The following is a 22,023-nucleotide window of genomic DNA, read 5'->3' as shown; positions in this document are numbered from 1 at the left end:
GTACAATTTACACATAATGCAGTGCTACCAACATGCAAGATCAGTGTAGTAAAGACGAGGACTTAACTTGGTGAGGAGATAGCAATGTTTTCTTAAAAATCCCCAGAATACAGTATTATTTTTACTGTTATTTCAATGAACAGATGATAGACACACAGGAATAAACACTTAGAGAAGATTTTGGCAGAGTTTTGGTCCCTCATTACTGCCCAATGGAGGCATCTTCACCTGACTCCCTGGGAAAGGAAAGCAGCGTTTCTATCTCTGTTCTGAAACCAGCAGGAATCTAGCAGACAAGTGCTGCCATCCTCCTTACGCTAGCTCCCAGGGCTCTGTGGCAGAGGAAGCTGAACATGAGCTGCCAAGAGCCAGGCTGCTGCCACAAGCACAGCAGAGCAGCAGCCACCAGCTCAGGTGGCATGAGCTAGTGCCAGTGAAAACTCCAGTGTAGCAAAGACCACCTTCTTGGTGGTCTTCTTTCCTCTTAAGGAAAGGAGTATAACGTAAAGAAAACTTAGTTCTCTCAGATGGAAGAGAAAATGCTCAATGCCAGTTTTAACAGACCATGGGAACAGGGGGAATACTGGCACACTAAAATATCCCATTGCACATGCCAGGCCATAAGAGAAGTTCTGGCTTTAACTAAAATTAGCAGTGGTGAAAGGAAGTGAATCGAGCCTCCCCTACGTGCTGCATCTGCTGCTGAGGGGAAGGGCATAACCCAGCTATGTGCGAAGCCTCCCACGGGGGCATGGGGAAGGAACACCATGGCTTTCCTGCTGCTTCACATACTTTTCGCCCACAAGGCTCTTGCAGCATTCTGGCCTCCATGAACTTGCCCATAAAGTTACCAAACAGAAAAGGGACTCCTACACTGAGGGAAGGAAGATGGATTTCAGTGCAGTAATTTTGTGGCAACATCTAGATCAAGGAAGTGCCAGGGAAAGGGGAAGAAAAAAAGTAAAATCCAAAAAAAACCCAAACCAACTTTCCCCTTTGTGTCCCAAAGACTTGGGAGCAAACAAATGAGGAAAGCCACAGATGGAAGAGACAGCAAGGCCGGCAAAATGTGCATGGTTAAAAAGCATTTCAGGCTGATGGCTGTATAAAGAGGAGTCTTCCCCTTCCTTGGGGCACTTAGCAAGGTGGTCCTGTAGGCTCAGGGAAATTACTAAGACAGTAAGGTAGAAAATGTGTGCTCCACTTCAGCAAGATGGGTATTTACAAATCACTGTTAAATTTACAGATGTCTATTGCAAACTTATTCCTATTAAATTGTTTCAGTAATGGCATAATATTGTCATATGAGTGCTGCACACCTGAAAGTCACCCTTGTAATGCTTCACCAGTTTAAGAGGTACATATAAGGGAGAAATGAGTTAAAAGGCAGCATGGCACTATATTAACACTTAAAGATACCGCAAGATGCTACGTTAACATGCATTGCTAGTACCTGAAGTATTTCAATGATCTTCAGCTTTGTGTCCATTACCAGGATGTCCTCTTTCTCTGGTTCAGACTGCTTGACATTACCCTCAGGAGCAGCAGCAAGCGGAGTCACGGGCAAGAACCCACCACCTCTGAGTACCACCTGGGTCATCAGCTCACCAACTCCATGGATTGACCTCATCACATTGCTCCCTTCAGAGAGGTAGGTAAACAGGTAAGGTTATGATGGCGTAATGGAACTGCATTAACAGGGCAAGGACCCTTCACATCCTATGAAGAGAAACTGCCTCAACATTAAACAAGGAGGTGGACACCTAAATCCCTGGAACAGATGGAAGTCAACAGAAACACTGCAGTACTTTCAGAATCTCCCTGCCCTCCCTCCCCCTCTTTCATTTAGGCATTAGTCAGCTTTACAACCAAGCCATGGACAGAAATAAGCAGAAGATTCCAAACCCACACTGACATTTTGAGATGAACTAGACACTACCAAAGAACAATCTGTTCTGCCAATCGTTTTTCAGCCTTACCTTTACTTTCCTCGCCTTTTGCCATCTTGGTAATAGGGAAGATGGTAGTGATGTGTACACAGTCTAATATAGCAAGGAGGATTTTGGTTAGTCTGAGGAGGTCACAGAAGTTGTAGAAACCAAAATATATCAGATTTCTGGCTAAGTTAACAACCTACCAAAATAATAATAAAAAGCCTGATTAATACTAAGTATTTTGCTATCACAATCAAGTTGTCTTAACACAGTGAAAAGACCAAGAACCTGGCTATGAGTCATGTTCCTACAGTACCTTGCAATTCCCTAAGACTGTACAGGTCTACATTTTATCAGAAAGTTTTCTACTTGCCTACAAATACTGCAATGACTGGAGTAAAAGTCTGTATCTACAATTGATATTGTTTAGGTAAAACCATACTGCATTTGTCTCATTGCAGAAAAGGTAAGATAGGTCAAGACTAGAGGGAATGTACAGATGTTTTTCATGGTTTTCTCTTACAAAAAGCCCCCAAATCATACATCTAAAGCTTATTGCTACCATGTTATAAAATTTCTCCAGAAGTTCTCCACATGCACTGCTTCAAGATCCACACATAATAATTTCACTTATACTGCAAGGATCTAACGTAGCCCCATTATCTGAAATAATATTCCCTCAAATACATTGGGTTTGTTCTTTTTAAAGAAATATCACATCTTTTCTTAAATTAATGGTTATTTAGGGAATGCTATTGCATACATTTGCTACATTTTATTTTATTTGCAGACAATTTTAATGGGTCAGTAAGTTACAGTTCTCTTCCTGAGTAATACTTCAAGCTCTAGAGACTGTGCATGCAGAAATAGTGTTTAGTTTCTGAGACTATTTATTTCAGTAAAGCTTGACTTTGCAATAACACCGAGAGCACACAAAGTAAACAAAGCTGCTGCAAACCTCAGACATAAGCTCACATTCATTACTGTATTTCAAGAACTATCACTGCAAACTCACAAACTTCAGCAGGGTTTGCTTGCATGCTGAGAAAAGGCTACAGTGGAAAGGAGGAGCCTGCTCAGGCTCAGCACTCACTAATTACTTGTCAATCTACTTCGTCTTGGAAAAAAGTACCAACATTCCATGAAAAATAATAATAATAAAAAAAAGGATAAAATCAGAACCGGATAACTACCTCAAAAGTGAGCTTATTTTTCTCTTTATCAGAGAAAGGGAACCTCTGACACACCACATCTCTTAAATATTCCTCTACAAATTCCATTGTTTGTGCAAATCTCTCCTTAATTTCATCTTTGGAAGTTCCACTGCTATCATAGCTGAAGAAGAAAAAAACAAAACAAAACAAAAAACAAAACAAAACACAAAACTTAGCATGCAAATACACAGGGCTCTTTTCCCCCGACACCATTTTGCATTGGTTTGTCAAAATCTACCAAGAGTTAAAGGCTGTTAAATAATTTATCCGAACAAGGGAGTCAGGAAGCTGACACCATAATTTCCTGGCTTTGGCTGCTTTATCCCATATGCTCATTTTGCACTATTTGAAAGTGCCTGAGGAAAACAAAAAAGAGGATTTTGTCCCAGTAACTGAAAAAAGAAACCCTCATTATTTTGGTGGAAACAATGACAAGCTATGTACAACATTAAGGAAAATGGATGCAGCAAAGAGATGCTGACTGTGGATGCTATTTTTCTTCCAAGTAAAACCCAATATATACACAAAGCAGAAATTAACTTTTCTTCATACAAATTCTAGGTGTGTTTGTCAGCAAGTGCAGAGAGTATCTGAAAAAGAATCCCCACCACTTTTCACTGACTACTTCTGTTTTCCCATTTGATCACATATCACTGAGTAGCCTCTGCCAGAGCTGAAGCCGTTTGTTTTTCTATTTTGGCATTTAAAGTTGAATATGATTTACTGCATCTCTCTTAGCAAACTAGGCTAGCAAAGAGAGAAGGGACAGAAAACCAAGAAACCACTAAACACCATTATGAATACTGACGAGACTCAGATTTCTAACAGTTAACATGAGTTTTAAATGTACTTTTCTCCAACTGAAAATCTAAGTTCTGAACAGTTGAAGTACTATAGATTTTAAATTATCTGTACTACAAAGAGTTAATACAAGCCTATGGTCAAGGAACCACATCTCCAGGCTAGCTGTGGTTTTGCATAGGTCTTTCACTACTGTATCAGAGTATTTTCCACTGGAAGTTAGGGAATGTGACTGTCTCCAGCTCATTACTTGTTTCAGCATCTTCCCCCTTGGTTTTGCTTTTGATTGTGCAAACTACCATACGGACTATCTGCCTTGAAGAGTCTATACTCTAATCATACAAGGCAGGAAGAAAAATGACACAGTCCTCCCTTGCTTTCACCCCCCAAGGCCACCTGCTACATCACTGAAATCAGAGCCAGAGCATCACTGTGATCGCTGCGCATTTTGGAGACAAACCCCTCCTACCTCATAGCTTACACCATGGACATACAGGAAGGTTATTTTTGTTCTCAGGAAGATTCTCTCCAGCAAACATAAGGCAAACGAAACCATAGGGTTTGAATACATTGTGTGCTTTTTTATTATTTTCCTGAATTTTTATTCAGAAACAGCATAAATAATGCACGAGTTGAGAGCTGATCTGGTTTTGTTTTTAAAGAAATCACAAGTGATGTAATTTCCTTTCCCACACCATTCTGGCACGTACTTACTCATCAATAGCAATTTCAGAAGGTATTTCAGACCAGAGACGAGCATACTTCACTGGTGTTACTTGTTCCTGGGGGTCACGATCAACATGCATATGAAGCATCAGCCGGCAGAAAGATGCTCTTAGATCATATGGCAAGTTTTCATCAGACATGCATCGGAGAATGAGGTCTACATCCAGCTGGCCAGATATTTCATTTATGGCTAAGTACTGTCGATCAAGGCACATTCTAGCAAAGAGGTTTAGTTGGTATCTTCAGGGGAAAAGAAATACATAAACAGCTTACACTTTAATTTCCAGAACATCCACTGGGTGTAGTACTGATATATTCTTACGTATTAACAAATCCATCTTACATTTTCCAGTAATATAGGTAATACTTATTATGGAAAGAATAAAGCCCTTATCAAACACTACTGAAAGGTAACATAGTGGATAAGCAGAATAAAAGGAGAAATCATATTTTCCCCAAGAGTTGCATAGAATTAAGTAATGCTGTTTAGGAAAGCTACAGAAGAATCCGAAGAACACTTAGAGCAACTCAGCCTAAACACCGTGTAAGACCAAACATCTTTTACTGATGCTGGAGCCACAGTCATTCACTCAGGCAAACCCCCAGATGGACTACAGAATCACTAAAAATTAGGTATCTGATTAAACAACTATTGAGCTCTGCTCCCTTTGGGGAAAGAATTAGTAGAGGAAAAACTAAACAATTCCTAAGATTTGCACTCCATGACCTAAAAGCAAGCAACTGGCATTTAAAGTCACACATTCAACAGACTGATTAATTAACCCCCAGACAAAAAGCACATGTCCAACATTCATGAGTATTCACAAAGGCTTGTGTTGAATAGCGTCAGCTGTGAGGTTTCCTAAACAAATTAACATTTAATTGAGAGCAGACCCCTTTTCACACTCAGTACTCCTCATGGGAATTTGACCAAACTGTGTTCTAACCCCTTGGTTTAAGTATGTTCACAAGTATATAATGTAGACTAAAAGTAATTAACACTATCAATTCTATTTGAAAGCAAGTGGTCTACCTTTGAGCTCAGCCTTCCAACAGGCTCAGAAACACATATTAGGAAGTCTCCTGCAAGAACTAGTTCAATGGAAGAGATAATGCAAAATGCAAAATAAGATAACTATTAAAAACTACAATCCACTTGTACTTTCTACATCACCACAATCGAGTCCATCAAGCTACTCTCAGATTATAACCCAGACACAGGAATTTGGTCTGGGCTGAAACCTGATCTTACACCACGCCAAGAACTTGGTGTCTTCCCAAGTCATCTGGAAACATCGCTTCACGTTAGAAACTGCTAAAAGCACAGCTTAAGCTGTACAAGAAAGCACTGCACATAAATCAAACCGAACTTGTGGCATTTTCATAACTTCACTATCCTGCTGAGAACTACAGGGCCACTACAGGCTTTGAGCTTACAGAGAAATGTAGAAGGCAGAATGAACAGCAATGACTCCTTTAAAATCAAAAGCAAAGCCATAGGCATACTCAAATCCTATTCTTCCCTCAAGTGGTTGTTCATCCCAGCTACCATCTGAATATAGGTAACCTAAGTAGTTAACACACAGGCTCTTTCAAAACACCTCCTTATCAGGAAACCAAGCACAAGTACAGGTATTAAGTGCTGTGTAAATTCAACACACTCTAAGCCTCAACTGGGTTTTTTTAACAGTTTAAAACTTGCCCATGCTGATAACTGGACTTCGTGCTTTTAGCTCTCACTTCAGAGAGACTTCATGCTCACTCTCTTAACGGCGATTTTGTCCATGAAACCAGTATCCCTTCACCCAAAACCAACTACAGCCTATATGCCAAAGAATTCCCCACACAGCCTTGATGAACTTTGCTAGTCAACTGCATGTGCTGTTAACCTGTAGTAGCTGAGTACATCCCGATCTTCCTTCTGCCCTTCTTTAGCATCCTGAGCCAATTCTCTGATACTCTTACTGCGGATTTCCTTGTTACTGTCTCTCCAGAACAACCACACTTCTTCCTCATCTTCTCCAACTTCTAAGGCATTTTCTCCGCTTGACACTTCTTCAAACTCAAATCGAGAGAGGACCAGCCTGCCAGAAGGAAGTTAGGTTAGATTACAAACTGCCAAGAACCATGCAGATCTTTGAGAACATTCAAGACACTTGCTAAAATGTACTGGTGACATAGAAGTAACTAATTTTATCTCACCTGCAGACAGAAAACCATTTTATTCCTCAACTCAGCAAAGTAAAAGCAGAGTTATCTTATTCTTTCAGAGGTGGCAGTATAAGATCTTTGGGTTTTATTAAATAAAAGCATTAGGTTAGAATGAATTTAGAGTATAAGCTTTTAAGGCTCATTCAGCCTTAGAAACACCAACATTTCAGCTCCTTGGAAGTGATTAAGATAAAGGGAAGATAAAGACACATCTGACTTTAGAAAACATCTTTACAGGAGAACAGGTTCAAAGATCATTCAACAAAGTAGGAAAGGATTTGGTAAACAAAAATATCTAAGAATCTATTAGTTCTGTAGCCCTTAAATGACACTTTCTTTTTGTTTATATGGCAAAATAACTAGAAACACATCAGCTACTGAAACTAAAAAGGTTTTTTGGGCTTTTAATTCTTCAGAAAAAAAGAAGATCATAGATCTGAAAAAAGGCAAATTAAATACATAAGGATAAGAACAAGTAAGTATTGTAGCAACTTTAAGTACTGGTGAAATAAATACAGCCTTTATGATTTCATTAACAGAATTAAATATGCAAGAATACTCACATCCATTTGTTTTAAACACTACCTGACAGAGACCTGCTTCCCTCTTGCAGTATTTTGATAATGATTATCTATGCCCTATTCCACATATTGAATAAACCCATCTCTACGGAAGATAATTAGGATTTGGTTCCTGCTATTGCTTCACCAATGACAGAGCAATGCTAAGAGCTGGAGACCAAAATACTAACCGCAAGGGGTGAAACAGGTGAGCAGAGATGCATCAGCTTCTGCTTTGCTGCAGGCTGAGCTCAGTGGGCACATACCCAGGAAACGCTTGCTTGCTTCAGACAGCTTATGGACAAAAGCCTGAAGCCCAGAGGAGGATCAGGCCCCCAGAGTCCTGCACAACCTCCTGCAGAGTCTGTCTACTTTGGTCGAGTGTGAGGTATCCAAAAAAGTTCGGACTGCAGGAGTGAACACACATGGCAGACGTCTGCTGCCATCAATGCCCATTTCCTCTGACGAGGTACCCACACATACTTAACTGCTTTCTTTAGACCTGCCAGCAGTGCTCTCAGCTTTGAAACACTTTCCTTCTGTTTCACACGAGGAAAACCATCTTTAAAGACATTAACTTACTTAGTTTCAATGAGAATGTCTGCGTTTGTTGGATTCAATACGGCTTTACAAATCAACTCCTGTGTCACTGGAATAGACTTGTTCATGGAAACGCACAGATCTGAGAGGTAATCCAAAAACCTGTTGGAAAACGTGAGCCAAAAGGGTATCAATCATTGTTAAGATCTAGACTGAAGCAATCTACATTTCAGAAAGAAAACATTCAGAACTCCATTTTAACTTTGCAGAGCGAGACTGTTGCCCGAGGGGGAAGTTATGGTGAGTGCCAAAATAGAAGTGCACTAGCTGTGCTTCCTTGCTAGTAAGTTGGCAGGTACAGAGTTTTGTCAGAAGGCTGAGGAAAAGGGTAATCATATACTTAGAAACACAGATCTCACCTGGGCTCCCTATTTTTCCTCACAAGACTAACAAAAGTGTCAATCTCAGCAGCTGTGATATGCTTTTCCAAGAGCTTGCGATTGTTATGAAGCAGTGCTGTAATAGTGTCCTCGGCCAAGACATCATAGCCAATTTGTTTCTGCATGAAGCCAAACTGCTTTGCAATGTATTCCTTCAAAACAGAGAGGGAAGAAGGAAGGTGGTATAATTAATTCTCAGAATTTAAGAAAACAATCAACAACAGAAAACAGCAATACGTTTGTCAATATCAACACCTCAAGCAGTGAACTGGATTAGATTCAAATTGTTGTTTTCCAAGAAAGCAAGCGTTGACAGATAACCTTAACCTCCCTCCCTCCCGGGCTAGACCCCACCAAGGCATTCGTCCTTATCTGATACGAGATTATTTTTAATAAATGGCAATGGAAAACAATCAGCCTGAATTCACAGGCCAACTTTTAATGGAGCCTGTAGTATGCAAGAGTAAAGAAAGTCTTATAATTCACCTGGATTTGCCACTTAGTAATTCTGTTGTTTTCCTAAATTCCCTCTAGAACTGGCACTAATTACACTGCAGATAGTGTCTGACAGAGATGAAAAATGCCAGACAGAGTAAAACTCAGCAACCCAAAAATCTCTTGCTGACTGCACAACTGCAGCATAGCCTAGCAGGGTTTAATTAATGGGATGCAGCCTTTATTTTTCTTGGAGCACAGGAACAGTGTTAGTGCCACTGAGAAGTACAGATATATTTCAAACCTGATTCTTTCTGTAATCCTGCTGAGAGTGTCTCAGCACTCTGTAGCAAAGCCGGCATATGTGTCTGAAAGGAGCATGACGCTGGTCTCCCAGCTCCTCCAACCGCAACATCGGGCCATCGCCACTGTCCGTAAACGGTGCTTGCAACAACTTGAAAATCTATAGATTTATTAAAAAGCAAAGACATTCTCATGAGACGCTGCCTTCATCTCATGAAATTAGGGTAAAACCACTGTGTCAGTGTCTTTAAATTGCTAAAAAGCACATCAGAAATACACTATAGTTACCCAGTTTCTTGGCCTAGAGTAGCCTGGACAGAAGACATTGTTAATCACCTTTACTCATCATCATATTCTGTAGCTGTTAATTCTAGCAATGGGATGCTTACAGTCTGCCACAAGCTAGAAACTCAATGGATCTTTTGGTTCCAACAACTTGGCCAGGCTTGCTATTGTTAGGTTCTCTTTTCTGACAGCCCTCTTGTAGGCAGTGTTTAGAGAAAAACGCAGCCTACCTGCTTTAGAATATTCTGTTCCCTCATCAGCTTTTGCCGTTCTCTATTAGGTTTAGAAAACACCACTTCAAGGACATCTTGCCCAGAATTAGTTCCACCAGTAACAAAGTAGACCAAATCCTCCAATAATTTGGTAACAGACCTACACGAAATCCAGAAGTTGTTAATACAAGACTCCAAATTCTGTCTGTTAAAAGAATAATGCCAGTGTAAGTTTATATAGATTTCAAAACACTAAGTGAGAAAAAGAACATCAATTGGAGACTGACTAAAAGAGTGGATAAAGCACATATGTTTGTACCGAACTTAAAGTTAGGAACTAATGCTCCCTATTGCCATATTCCCTTACTGTAACAGATAAAGCACAGCAGCACTAAAACAATCATATCACTTTAGGGCAACTACACACTCACCAGGTTCTATTTGGCAGTTCTTTAAATTACCAGGAAAAGAAAGTAATCAGGTGATAATATCTCCCAAGGCCAAATACAAGACATTGGCTATAGAAGCACACAGGCCTTGGTTTTATACAGCCCACCGTGCTCTTTTTGCATGGCCACATACTTTTCACAGACTGCCAAAGTATTTGCAAGAAGTCATATGTTCAGTCTTCACAAGGTGGATTATAAATTCCCACACTCAATTTGCAAAGCCCATCAGGAAAGGTATGCTGTGGATTATTCCTCCAAGTTCACAACAGTAGTTCTCATCTCTCATCTCACATAGCAACAGGGTGGGCTTGACAAAATAGGCTTGAGAACCTCCACTATGGACATGTCAGCAATAAAACCATCAGCTTTCTTTGGTTTTAAAATCTCACTAAGGAACCAAATCCCTCTCCTAAGACAGCATACATAGACAAAATTTTCAGAGAGACAGTTACTGAGTAAAGAAAACAACATGATCTTGTTTCCTTACCTTCTTTCATTCTGGGTTATTGTTCCCTTTTCCAACTTGCCAGCAATGGAACCTAAAACCTTACTTGCATCATTTGCAAAATCCAAGTCCCGAACCTCTGCAGGGGAAACTGGTACTATAGCAAAAGCTTCTTTGTCTTCTTTCACTGGAGAAGTACCAATCTGAAACCCAGAGAAGTTTTACCATTAAACCACAAGGCAGAAAACAAAGCACTGATTCATATATTCACTGATAATAAAATTGAAGAAAAGCCACACTCCACTTTGGCAATATGAGACCACTGATCAAAACAAACTTTTGAGAGAACAGTACCACTCTGTGCAAGCTCAAAGCTGCTCCTAAATCCAGAGAAACATCAGGTGAGATTGCAAAACATTGCTGTAAACAGTGGAAAAAATCCTCCTTGTGATGACTGTATTACAGCAGAAATTGAACAGCATAACTAGTAAACTACCATGAAAACTAGCCTTTAAGATAAAATATTCTGGCTAGGCACTATGCATTACTGTTACACTGCTTGCCGTTTGACAAACCCCGCAGTCTCAAGGGACTGGAACTTATGCAAACAGCACTTTAATGAAACTAGAGGAATCAATGGATGTGCTTACATAAAGTAACAGAACTTACTTTAAGCATCACAGGTTTCTCCTCCTCTTTATCAATAGGGATATTGGTACTGTGAACCCAGGTGTTAGTGCAAAGGTGTCTAAGTCTGACATAAGAGTTCCTGAAAGAAAGTCAAAAGTTTCGAAGCACGAGTCAGTTTCTGAGACGGGAAATATTCACATTATTCAAATTGCAAGATGCTGCCAGGAACAAGTAGGAATAATAGTGTCATCTTTATCCATCTTGCATACCGTAACAGGAATAAGACTCTTCCTCCCTTAGTTCGTTCTATAAATTTAATTTAGGAAGTAGTCTTATATAATGAAATAAATTCTGCTGTAAACCAGAACTACTTCTATATTTTGTTTCGTTAACACCTGCTGCACAGTAACAAATTAAGCCTCTTCAAGCCCTCACATTACAGTATCCAAGCCATGAGCTTCCTCCCTTACCTTATTTTTCAGCCCATAACTCACTGATACCTATTTTATATTTCCTAAACTGAGAAATTTTTGAGTGTTTGTATAGCTACTCAATGTTATACAAGCACCAAAGGTTATTAAGAGACCAGATCATGAGCCTTAGTATGCAAGAATTTTCTCTAGTCCTACAAGGACAGCAGTCCCAGACTCTTCTCTCAGGCATTTCTGGCAATGACACTAATCTGCATGTACCAGCTCTTTAATAAAAGATGTCAAGCCAGAGCCAGATGAGCACCTTAGTCCAGAACAAAAACCAGTCTCTCAGCTGCAGTACAACCTCCTCTCTCCACACAACCATGGCAGCCCAAAGGACAGAGGAGACAGACAGAACCACTGCTTTTGGTGGCCATAATAACTTCTGCTAACTTAGAGTATCTGGTGATTTGGACAGTTGCTTAGATGGAACAAGTGTGTCATGTTTTCTCAGTGGGAACAGACAGCACAGAGCTTGCAAGCAGACTGAGCATCTTTACAGGGCACAGCACCTTTTAAGTAGCAAGGACATGTAAACAATAGAAAATGGAGTGCTAAATACCTGATGTTACATCCTAGCTAACATAAAACAGACAGGTCATGAGAGCAGCTTGATAGGGCACCCAAGGCTTTTAGTCTTGTTTATTCATTGCAAAGGAAGTCAATCTCAATTTTGCCATCTGTAAAATGATGTTGTTACTTATAACTCCATTGTAAGGTACTGAAGTGAGGCTTCAGGCACTCAAGTATTTCTATATTAATTTGAGGAAGAACCTTAATTCAAAAGGATTAAAGAAAAATAGTGGGAGACAGAAAAGAAACCTCCAAAACGGAGTTGTATGCTTAGCTGTACCTGGGGACAAGGCTGTCTCCTCCTCGCAAGGTGGTAGGATCCAATTCAAATATGGAGGAGATATCATTTCCTTCAGGCACAGACACCAGAGAGTACGCCATCTTCTCCTGAGCAATGTGCAAGCCTCTTCTGGAGGCATCCTGCTCAGGGTCCAGCTGTGGAAGAAGTCCCATCACACAAAGTCAGACTAAGCCCTCCAAACCTACTGTTAAATAGAGGTGTCCAGTAATTGCAGACACGACTGAACCACTCCAAAGTACCAGTTAAGACAGCCAGGCTTTAGGACACCAGTAGAACTGACAAGTAGCTGCTCTTGCCAACCATTTCTTTGCTTTCTCTGGTGTTAATAACTTCTTAGTATTTCTGGATCACAAAGACAATAAACCCTAAACCACAGAGATTATGTCTTGCAGACAGTGCCAGAAGAGACTCAGAATGCCCCATTCACCCCACAGCACACTGTTTCAGATGACCCACATCTGCCAAGATCCCCACCCCGACACTACTAGCTCTCAAAATGCATTGGACATATTGCAATTATCACTCTTTAAGAGAGCTGCAAATATAAAACCCAGCAGCGCTATGTACCAACAATCTTGCTGGGAAATAATCAACTTCAGCAGCAAAAATGGGACATCTATCACAGACAAACAAAACAAAAAGCTAATCAACAAGTTAGATGGCTTGCTGTTCACACTACAACTGATGAGGCACTCAAACACAATGACATGCTACAAAGGCCATGGCATCAGAAGTATCTCTATTCCCAAAGTGGCAGCAAATTAGCAGCCTCTCTTAGCAAAATAAAGATACTAACATCAACTGAATAAAACTCTGGATTTTCAGATGAAAGGAAAAAGGGGTAGAAAAAATGAAGATAAATGGGAAAAGGAACAGCAACTTTCTCTAAAACCCTTCCTAGGGAACTACCAACTATCACTAGTCAATAAAAAAGTTGCTAACTGTCTGACACAACACAGGAGCCAGCTGTCCACATATAAACATCTTAATCCTAGGTGTAATTTTCAGAGTGATCAAGCAATTCATCAGCTTCTCTGTGATCATGGCACTGGTGGAAGGTTCAACACTCAATTCCAAGTCCTGGTGTAAGGCACTGCAATCCTTAAACATACGGAAAAGGTATCTAACATGACTTGTGCCTCAGGATACTCTGTAGTTAGCACATTTGCAGTCAATGAACTTGGCTGCAAAGTAGTGACATTTAAAGTCTGATTTTGCACATGGGAACAGACAGATAGCTGTATGGAACAGAAATACACATTGGGAGCGTGCCTTCAAGAAAAGAAGTAACTATACACCCAACAGAGTCCATCTGGAGGCTTTATACCAGGAGAAATTCGCACACTTGGAATAAATTCTCCCCATTTCAGCTGTCTCCTTCATCCCCACAGTAAGGCAGCTGCTCTATATTCACAGTTTGCACTTCAGGAGACAACTGGTCAACTATTGAAAGTGTGGCAAAGCTGAAAACGAGTTGTAAATCAGAAAGCTAGAAATAGGGCAATTTAAGAAGAACTAAAACTCCAACCTGAAAGCTGACAACAGCAGTCCCCTTGAACTTTGAAAGCTACTGGCTGGCATCTTACCCATGCCCATTTAAACCCTATTCTTGTACAGTTCACTAAGGTAATAAGGAGAAAACAACAAACCACAGAGCTGTGCAAAGAAACCTGCTGTCTTGCAGACAGCTCACATTTGGATCAAGTTGGAGTTCGGATAAAGTTGGATAAAGCAGCCTACACCATCCTGTCACCAGTGAATGTTAAACGATGCAGTAATTTCACGTCAGAAATGAATTATGTGCTCCTGATCCTATCCTTTATGGTCTATTTTTGCCACCTAGTGGTAAAAGAGACAGAGCAGGGAAAATTCAGAGCAACTCAGAAGCCAGTGTGTTATCATTATTACTGCACTTATCAGGAGACATGACATGACCATATCACCAGGAGGACAGATGGCTACATGGAAGACCTCAACACTGATTAACTTTCAGAAAGTTAAGCCAATAGATTTTCCCCACAAACAATAGCTTAGGACAGGGGAGCATTCAATTTTTCTGTATGCTTACTCAACTCAAGCTCTCAGATCAGTGTTTGTTGCCAAATACCACCAAGAACTAATGAAGTTAACAGCTCAATATCTGGGGGCAAGGATAAGTGTCTAAATGGCCACGCTATAATGACAGGTCCTTTTAGGAGGAGAAACCCACACTGCAGGATTTCAAAGCATCACAGTGCATTCATCTTTCAAAAATCAGGAGTAGTTCTTTTTCATATCCAAATGAAGCAAATCTTCCATAGTACACGATAAATCACCAAGAAAGCTGCGTAGGCCTTCAGTCAAATCCAACTAAAAGAATAGAATCTACAATGGAACGTGCTGTTCCACCTTTATCTTTTTCAACTACTGAAACAATGCCTTTTCCCTTTGACACCAAAGAGAAGCTTCTATTAACAAAAAGCATCAGCACACTCATTCTTTGACACAACATTCATTGAAAACAAGACTTGCTTTCACAGGAAATTCAGAAAAACGGCACTTAAATCATCCTCACCCTGCCACTCCTGCTCTCTAGACCCTTTATCCTCTCTTTCCTGTGACAAGCTAAAACAAGAGGGGGAATTAATTTCTTAAACATGAAGGTCAGACAACTGACTGCCACAGCACTATGCGAATGTCCCATTAGGGACACCTGCCATCTGGTGTCACCTAGAGCAGCTTGCTTTTCAGACCTATTCAAGAGAGTGCTTCAAGTAAACAAAGTTTTAAGAAACAGGAAGACAGAAGAAGAGATGCTACAAAGGGGGGAGGTGAGGGGGTCCAGGTAACATAGCAATTCAGTTCCAAGTGCTTTGCTCTTCACTAAAGCCTAACCCAGTTTTCAATATCCACTCCTCTGGACAGGCCTTAAAAGCCTTCAGGACCATTCTCATTCTTTCAGTTTCTTCACTAGAAACAAAGCCTGGACCATCTATGCACTGGCCAGGTAAATACCTGGGCCTGTGTCAAGCCCTCCTCAATCAGGGGCAAGATCATACTCTTGCCTATACTTACTGAGGATTGACACTCCAGGTCATCTTCCTCATAGTCAGGGTTTACCTGATGAAACAGAATCACAGGCACGTCAAAACTCTAACAGAGCTGGAAGCGGGAAACAACCTCAGCGCGCACTAAACTTATTGTGTAAGAAATGCACTCTACTGCTATAGCACTACAGGCATGCAGAAAATACACTGTGCAAACCAATTCATTCCTTACCAGGCAGCTGTCTGCCCATAAAATAAACAGTTCAGTAATCTGCAAACATGCAGAGAGATTTATCTTGTTCAGGATAACCACTAAAGGAGCAAAAGGGGTAGAGAGTTACCAAGATTCAGAGTGGTTTTAAAATTCCCAAGTGAAAATTCCAGCTAGAAATTTCTTGGTAGAAATCTTTTTGAACAAACTATTCTAACCACGGATCAGGTGAGCAATCTCCTATGGTATATTTTTGTATGACGTAAGACCATGATTTTGGTTTGGCCAATTAGCAAACTCAGGATTTACTGGAAAAGCTCTGTACTGGATCCCTCTCTACTGAAAAGGATTTGTCAGCGAGCATGTGACTAAACACTGTTTTTCCAATCTGCTTATAATATAGGATGGATATTTAATCTGGACTTTTCCCACTCAAGCTCTCAGGTCAATAGCATGGACTGAGACAGCCCTTCTACCCTGCTACACACTCTTTCATTCAGGACAGCTTTTACTTAGAGAGGCTTATGTATTGGCATGTTGATTTATCCATGCTTTGAAGTAAAGGGAAGTAGTTTTAATAAACATTTACAAGTGTTAAGCAGCAAAACTCACAAAAATTACAACCCTTAGCCTTGTTTATTTATTTAAAATAAAGTGTCTTTAAATCTTATTTCAATGAGGGAAAGATGTTCACCATGGAGAGAGACAGGCTTACTTTTTTTGTGTTTGGACAGCTAAGCATTATTTACAGTTCTTACAAGACTGATCTGAAGTCTAACTACATTTCATTTTACACTCAGTTCAGCTCAGAAATCAGTGATTCAAGGGAAACTAACAATAGTTTAATTCATTTTCCCCCAAAGGCTCTCAGCCGTTTACAATTTATTCATCTATTAACAGATACATCTTGATTCCACTGCCCACATGACAGAATACCATTTAGAGTCTATTCTGTGCAGAAGAAGAGTTACTGCCTCTCGAATTCATTTAAAAAGTGAAATAAGCTCAAGACTACTCCTGCATCACGATATTCTGTCACATCTTTTTCGTCTTGCTCACTATGTTTAGCCTTCTAATTTTGTGTTAATACTAAGGACCCAAACACCTCTCTCCTCCCCTCCCCTGGGTCTATTTTTAGGGCAGGAAATAAAAGATTTTCAGAAGGTGCAAAAGGAAGAAAATACTGTGGAAGGAAAGGCAGAGCTCCTGAGCAAGCCCCAATACCTACCTCTGCTGCCAGGTAGTGTCCAGTAGCAAGGTGTTTGAACCTGAAAAGGCTATTCCAGTACCCCGCACCACCACGACAGGGATCATGCTGTACGACCTACAAGAAAAAGGAAACCCCATTTATATTGTAAGTCAGTGACCTCCCCTTCAAACACAGCATTTACAGTATTTCATGTACAGGTAAGAGGAAACAAGGAGCTCCAGAAAAGATGAAACAACCTTTCGTATGTGAACAACACACAGTAAATACTTTGGGCTGGCTACAATTAGTTGAGTTCAACAAGTTATGAGGGACAACACGAAGATTATGGTGCAAGTTGGCAGAGAAGTAATTACAGGAGGTGCTCTAGATGTGCATGCGTCTTGAAACAAGCTTCCTAAAGAAATGTAACAACTCCTTTACCTTTTTGGTATAACTAATTTTTTACTTTCACCTTCTTGAAGTAGATGAAGGAAGACACCTGGAAACATTTCAAATGCAACGTTGCTGTACAAAAGAATACGAAGGTATTTGTATTTACTCTCTAAGCTCTCCATTATCAACAGATACCTTCAACATCAGATGATTCGTATCAGCTGCTTTATGGCTGCACTCCTTTCCTTAGGGAAAACTCAGCACAGCTGAGTTGGGAAAGGATTATCTTACTTCTGCCTCGCATGTACAACCAGGTAAGTGCATAACTGGTAAATGGAGGACCAGTGGATACCCAGTGGTAAATGTGGACAGTAACCACAGAAGCTACTGGTGTGTTCTGACTTGTCAAAGTAATGAAAACTGTAGCTAGGCTTTACATTCAAATATGGGAGAAGCTGTGTATCAAAGCAGACACTTCTAGAAAAAGAACATGAAAAACATCTATCCCACCATTCCAATTAATTTTACGATTCTCACATGCAGTTTGCATGGTCAGCACTTAAAATTATAAAACTCTTGTAACACCAATAGATTGAGGCTATTTTAAAGAGCCAGTGATGTCCAAGGTCACTATTTAAAAGTCAAGAAAAAAGATAATTCAGACGAGCAACACATAGGGACTAGCAAAGCCTTGCAATCTCCTATCAAATGAGGATATGCATAATCACATTATTCAAACCAAAAATAGCGTGTTCGGTACACTCAGCAGGACAGTGGAAATTATTAGCTGCTATTACACTTTAGTGACTGGTAAGAAAATAACTTCACAGATATTTCTTTGTCTCCTTTTTCTGAATTGTCGGGAACCTGAATTTGAGAGCCATCTGCTGCATCACCAGAGATCAGAACACCATTTTGATTTTGCACAGAACGCATAGTAAGCAAAGGCATTTCAAGATTGAACTTCTAACACCAGGAAGACTTTTATCTTAAAAAAAAGGAAAAGAAATCTAGGTACACTGTTTTTAAACAGAAAGAGTCATTGTTCCTACAAAGCCACCTACAGCTTGGGTTACAATTCTTACCTCTACCTCCCACAGGGCTTTTGAACTGGTTGCAGATGTGGCTGACTGCCTCCCTGTCGTTCTCAGGAAGACATGCTGCTTCTTCCTATGCTCATCACAAGTCAGGAACTTCTCCTGTTCTGCATGAAACAGTCTCACCACATCACCCTGTCAAAGATCAGACAGCATCAGCAATACAGATGTACCTCAGTACATCAGCAAACAAGTTACAAGTAACTAGAGTTTTGAGTCTTACCCCTTTGAGAATATCATCTTTGTTATCACTCCATTTCATGAAGAGGACTATTTTCCAGCTTGTATTGCAGTTCACAGAGTTGACCTAAAATGAGAACCAAAACCATTATGCCCACTGTCTCAGGATTAGGACAAGATACTGCCACAAACTACTACTGCCTGTTGCATTACCCGAGAGGAAAAGTCCTTTCTGTATTTACTCCAGAACAAGTAACTACAGAGTTGACTTGTTAGGAAGTCACTTGCTACACATCACTGAGCCACAGCTTTTGATTTTGAAGGAAAATCTTAGCTAGTCAAGCAAAGTAAATCAAACTCAAGCCTCTGTCCAACACACAACAGATATGAGAGAAGTCTGCTAGCTCTATTAAGCTGCTGATCAACAAGATTCCTAAACAATGCCACAGGTACAGACCAACTTGCTGATTTGTACAACACAAATCCAAGCAGCTTAGCTGAAACATACAGAGGTTTGTGCAGCTGCTCCAGCTGTGTCAACCTGCTCTTACCTCATTGCACCCTGGATTGTCGACAAGCTGATGACTACTGGCGTGGAGAGGCTGGCCGGCGTTCACAGGATTCAGGACTACTTTGTCTCCAATGACAACCTGTAGATAAGTGCAGCATTAGACAGAAATCTGCACCCTGAGAAAGCACTTTTTCTTTCCTTTTTTAATGGGAGGGATGGCAGGAAATCACCTTCTTGCAGTCTGGAGAGATGCCAGTCTCGAGTATGAAAACCAGGATTCTGTTTGCTTCAGAATTTAGCTCACTATACTCAGTCATTCAGACAGAAAAAAACCCCATACTATTGAACTCGGAGACTCTCAGAAGAAACACAGACTGCAATTCTGGTAACTAACCTATGTGCTGCTTTCCATGAACTTGTTTCATTAGTTAACATTTAATAAAGAATTCCTATAGAAAAGGTCAGCCAAAACTCCTCCTCCTCCAAGAAGCACTTTCATCTGTAAAGTCAGATTATTGTTCAGGCTGGCAAGACAAATGCATTTTATTCTGGACAGTAAAGATCCTGTTCTTTCCTTCTTCTAGGACAAAGTCTAAAATCAAAAAGCCTTTTCTGTATTGAAAAGGACTATTCTTAGTAATAATGTGTCTGAGAACTGGCACAATTGAAAAGCACTTAGGGCCACTAAGACTGCACTACCCCGCGCTTTGGCTTCACCATGTGTGTGAATGTGTCTGTAGAAAAAGAAGAGTCACATCAAAACATTAAGATCTCACTTGGAGCACTGTGTGCAGTTCTGGTGTCCTCCACATAAAAAAGACATGGAACTGTTGGAACAAGTCCAGAGGAGGGCCACGAGGATGATCAGGGGAATGGAGCACCTCCTGTATGAAGACAGGCTGAGAAAGTTGGGGCTGTTCAGCCTGGAGAAGAGAAGGCTGCATGGAAACCTCATAGCAGCCTTCCAGTATCTGAAGGGGGGCTGTAGGGATGCTGGGGAGGGACTCTTCGTTAGGGACTGTAGTGATAGGACATGGGGTAATGGGTTAAACTTAAACAGGGGAAGTTTAGACTGGACATAAGGAGGAAGTTCTTTACAGTAAGGGTGGTGAGGCACTGGAATGGGTTGCTCAGGGAAGTTGTGAATGCTCCATCCTTGGCAATATTCAAGGCCAGGTTAGACAAAGCCTTGGGTGACATGGTTTAGTGTGAGGTGCCCCTGCCCACGGCAGGGGGAGTTGGAACTTGATGATCTCAACGTCCTTTCCAACCCTAACTATTCTATGATTCTGTGATTCTATACGGGGCTAGTCTACAGGATAAATTATTCCTGCTTGATGAAGTCTGCTATGCCTAGGTGTCAAATATATACCTGGACTATAGGGCACACAGAGGCTTATTACCTCTTGGCTTTAGGTAAATAGTATACCCAAGTGACTCAGATTTTGTAAAATGGGGATAAAAGATTAAAATGGTAATGCATTTAATTTGGAACCGACTATTTTACATGTTTCCCACGAACAGGACCATTTAACCTCATTATTACTTCATTCCTCATATACAAAATGATGATGTATTTTGATTCCAGACTGAGAACACTAAAATCCAAGATGCCAACTATTTGTTCCAAATCTACTGAAGGAACTCAACATTTCCTACCATTTTGCACTGGACAGGAATTGTGAAAGGACAGCATAATTAGGTCCCTTACTCCCTCCAACGTTAAATCATTCCACGTTTCCAAAATACAAGTTACCATAGCAATCTTCCTCCCCCTCATGAGAGCACAGGAAAAAGGTTGTTCCTGCATCACCGTGCAGTAGCTCTGTGCATTTCATTAATTGCAAGACAGGCCTCCTGAAATGAGCTTTGCCAAGCTGTGCACAAAGCAGTATGTGAAGATATTCCCCTCCACACTTACACTGTCTCCAATGGAACGCAGTTTGTAGAAGGGCTGTATGTAGAACCAGGAACCTTCATTTCCAGCTTCATCCAAGGTCACCCTCATAGCATTCTTCTCTAGCAGAGCTGGAAGCCTCTTATTTACTGTTAAGTATTTGTTACTTTTTAAGTGAAGCAGCTAGAATAAGAATTAGAGTTCAGTTCTAAGAATGCTCATTTTTCCTCCCCTCAATTAGTAGAGAGCAAAAGATAATGAGAAAACTACACAGGAATTAAAATAAAGACTAGATTATATAAAAATACTTATGAATTCTGGCACAATTTCACTTACACTTCTTTCAGTAGTATACAGTCCTGCAGCACAAAACACCTTCAGCTAATCCAACTGTCCCTTCTGCAGCAAGTGACAAACACTTAGAAATGCCCTCGTCACTTTATGACAGCCTGCTCAAAATCCCAGAATCAAAAGTTGTAAAATGCTGGGGACTAAGTGACATTCCCTGGTACAAAGGGGGTGGTGGGAAGTAAAGCTGCCCTTATCTTGCTTTGCTCTGTCTCATTTCACAGACAAGGTGACTGCTTCTTTGAAGACTCTCCCCCAGGCATCACATTCTTCTACCATCAGATGTGTATCACCTCGTAGACTGCACACCATCAGCATGGGTATGTATACTGCAACAGGTCACATCCCAGCTCCCAACCTACCCAGCTCCAACCAGCTGTTCTTAAGTTGCCAGTAAATTTAGCGGACAAGTACTTTTGTATAGAAAATCACTTTTTGATGCCTTCTGACTATGATAAATACTCACAGAACATATGGGAGTTATGGGAAAATATAGGCAAAAACTTATCACTGCTTTTGATAGTATCGATGTTGGTAGCCCAATCAAAAAAGGATATTATTATTATATTACATATCTTTCATCATTAAATGTACTTATAAGTACTCCTGTAAAGTTCTGCTTCACAGGATCCCACTTCA

General features: G+C 40.5%; 1 protein-coding gene across 1 annotated transcript in view; it reads right to left on the bottom strand.

Moving 5' to 3' along the window:
• The window catches only part of ITPR1 (inositol 1,4,5-trisphosphate receptor type 1), a gene marked incomplete at its 5' end in the record, with an annotated part of 163,685 nt that overhangs the window by 101,205 nt on the left and 40,457 nt on the right, over positions 1-22,023 (bottom strand). The window contains 18 exons of the mRNA XM_080625644.1: positions 1,454-1,641; positions 1,980-2,133; positions 3,128-3,269; positions 4,664-4,915; positions 6,565-6,759; positions 8,029-8,148; positions 8,406-8,578; positions 9,166-9,324; positions 9,680-9,821; positions 10,598-10,758; positions 11,225-11,324; positions 12,512-12,666; positions 15,587-15,631; positions 16,998-17,093; positions 18,437-18,583; positions 18,672-18,755; positions 19,180-19,278; positions 21,061-21,219. Coding sequence (XP_080481770.1) covers positions 1,454-1,641; positions 1,980-2,133; positions 3,128-3,269; positions 4,664-4,915; positions 6,565-6,759; positions 8,029-8,148; positions 8,406-8,578; positions 9,166-9,324; positions 9,680-9,821; positions 10,598-10,758; positions 11,225-11,324; positions 12,512-12,666; positions 15,587-15,631; positions 16,998-17,093; positions 18,437-18,583; positions 18,672-18,755; positions 19,180-19,278; positions 21,061-21,219 — 2,571 coding nt within the window. The remainder of the gene's footprint in view (positions 1-1,453; positions 1,642-1,979; positions 2,134-3,127; positions 3,270-4,663; positions 4,916-6,564; positions 6,760-8,028; positions 8,149-8,405; positions 8,579-9,165; positions 9,325-9,679; positions 9,822-10,597; positions 10,759-11,224; positions 11,325-12,511; positions 12,667-15,586; positions 15,632-16,997; positions 17,094-18,436; positions 18,584-18,671; positions 18,756-19,179; positions 19,279-21,060; positions 21,220-22,023) is intronic.

Source organism: Psittacula echo (assembly GCF_963264785.1).
Source record: "Psittacula echo genome assembly, chromosome: 9".
NCBI classification, from domain to species: Eukaryota; Metazoa; Chordata; class Aves; order Psittaciformes; family Psittacidae; genus Psittacula; species Psittacula echo.
The sequence above is the reverse complement of the archived record's forward strand: the minus strand, read 5'-3'. Positions and strand labels throughout refer to the sequence as shown.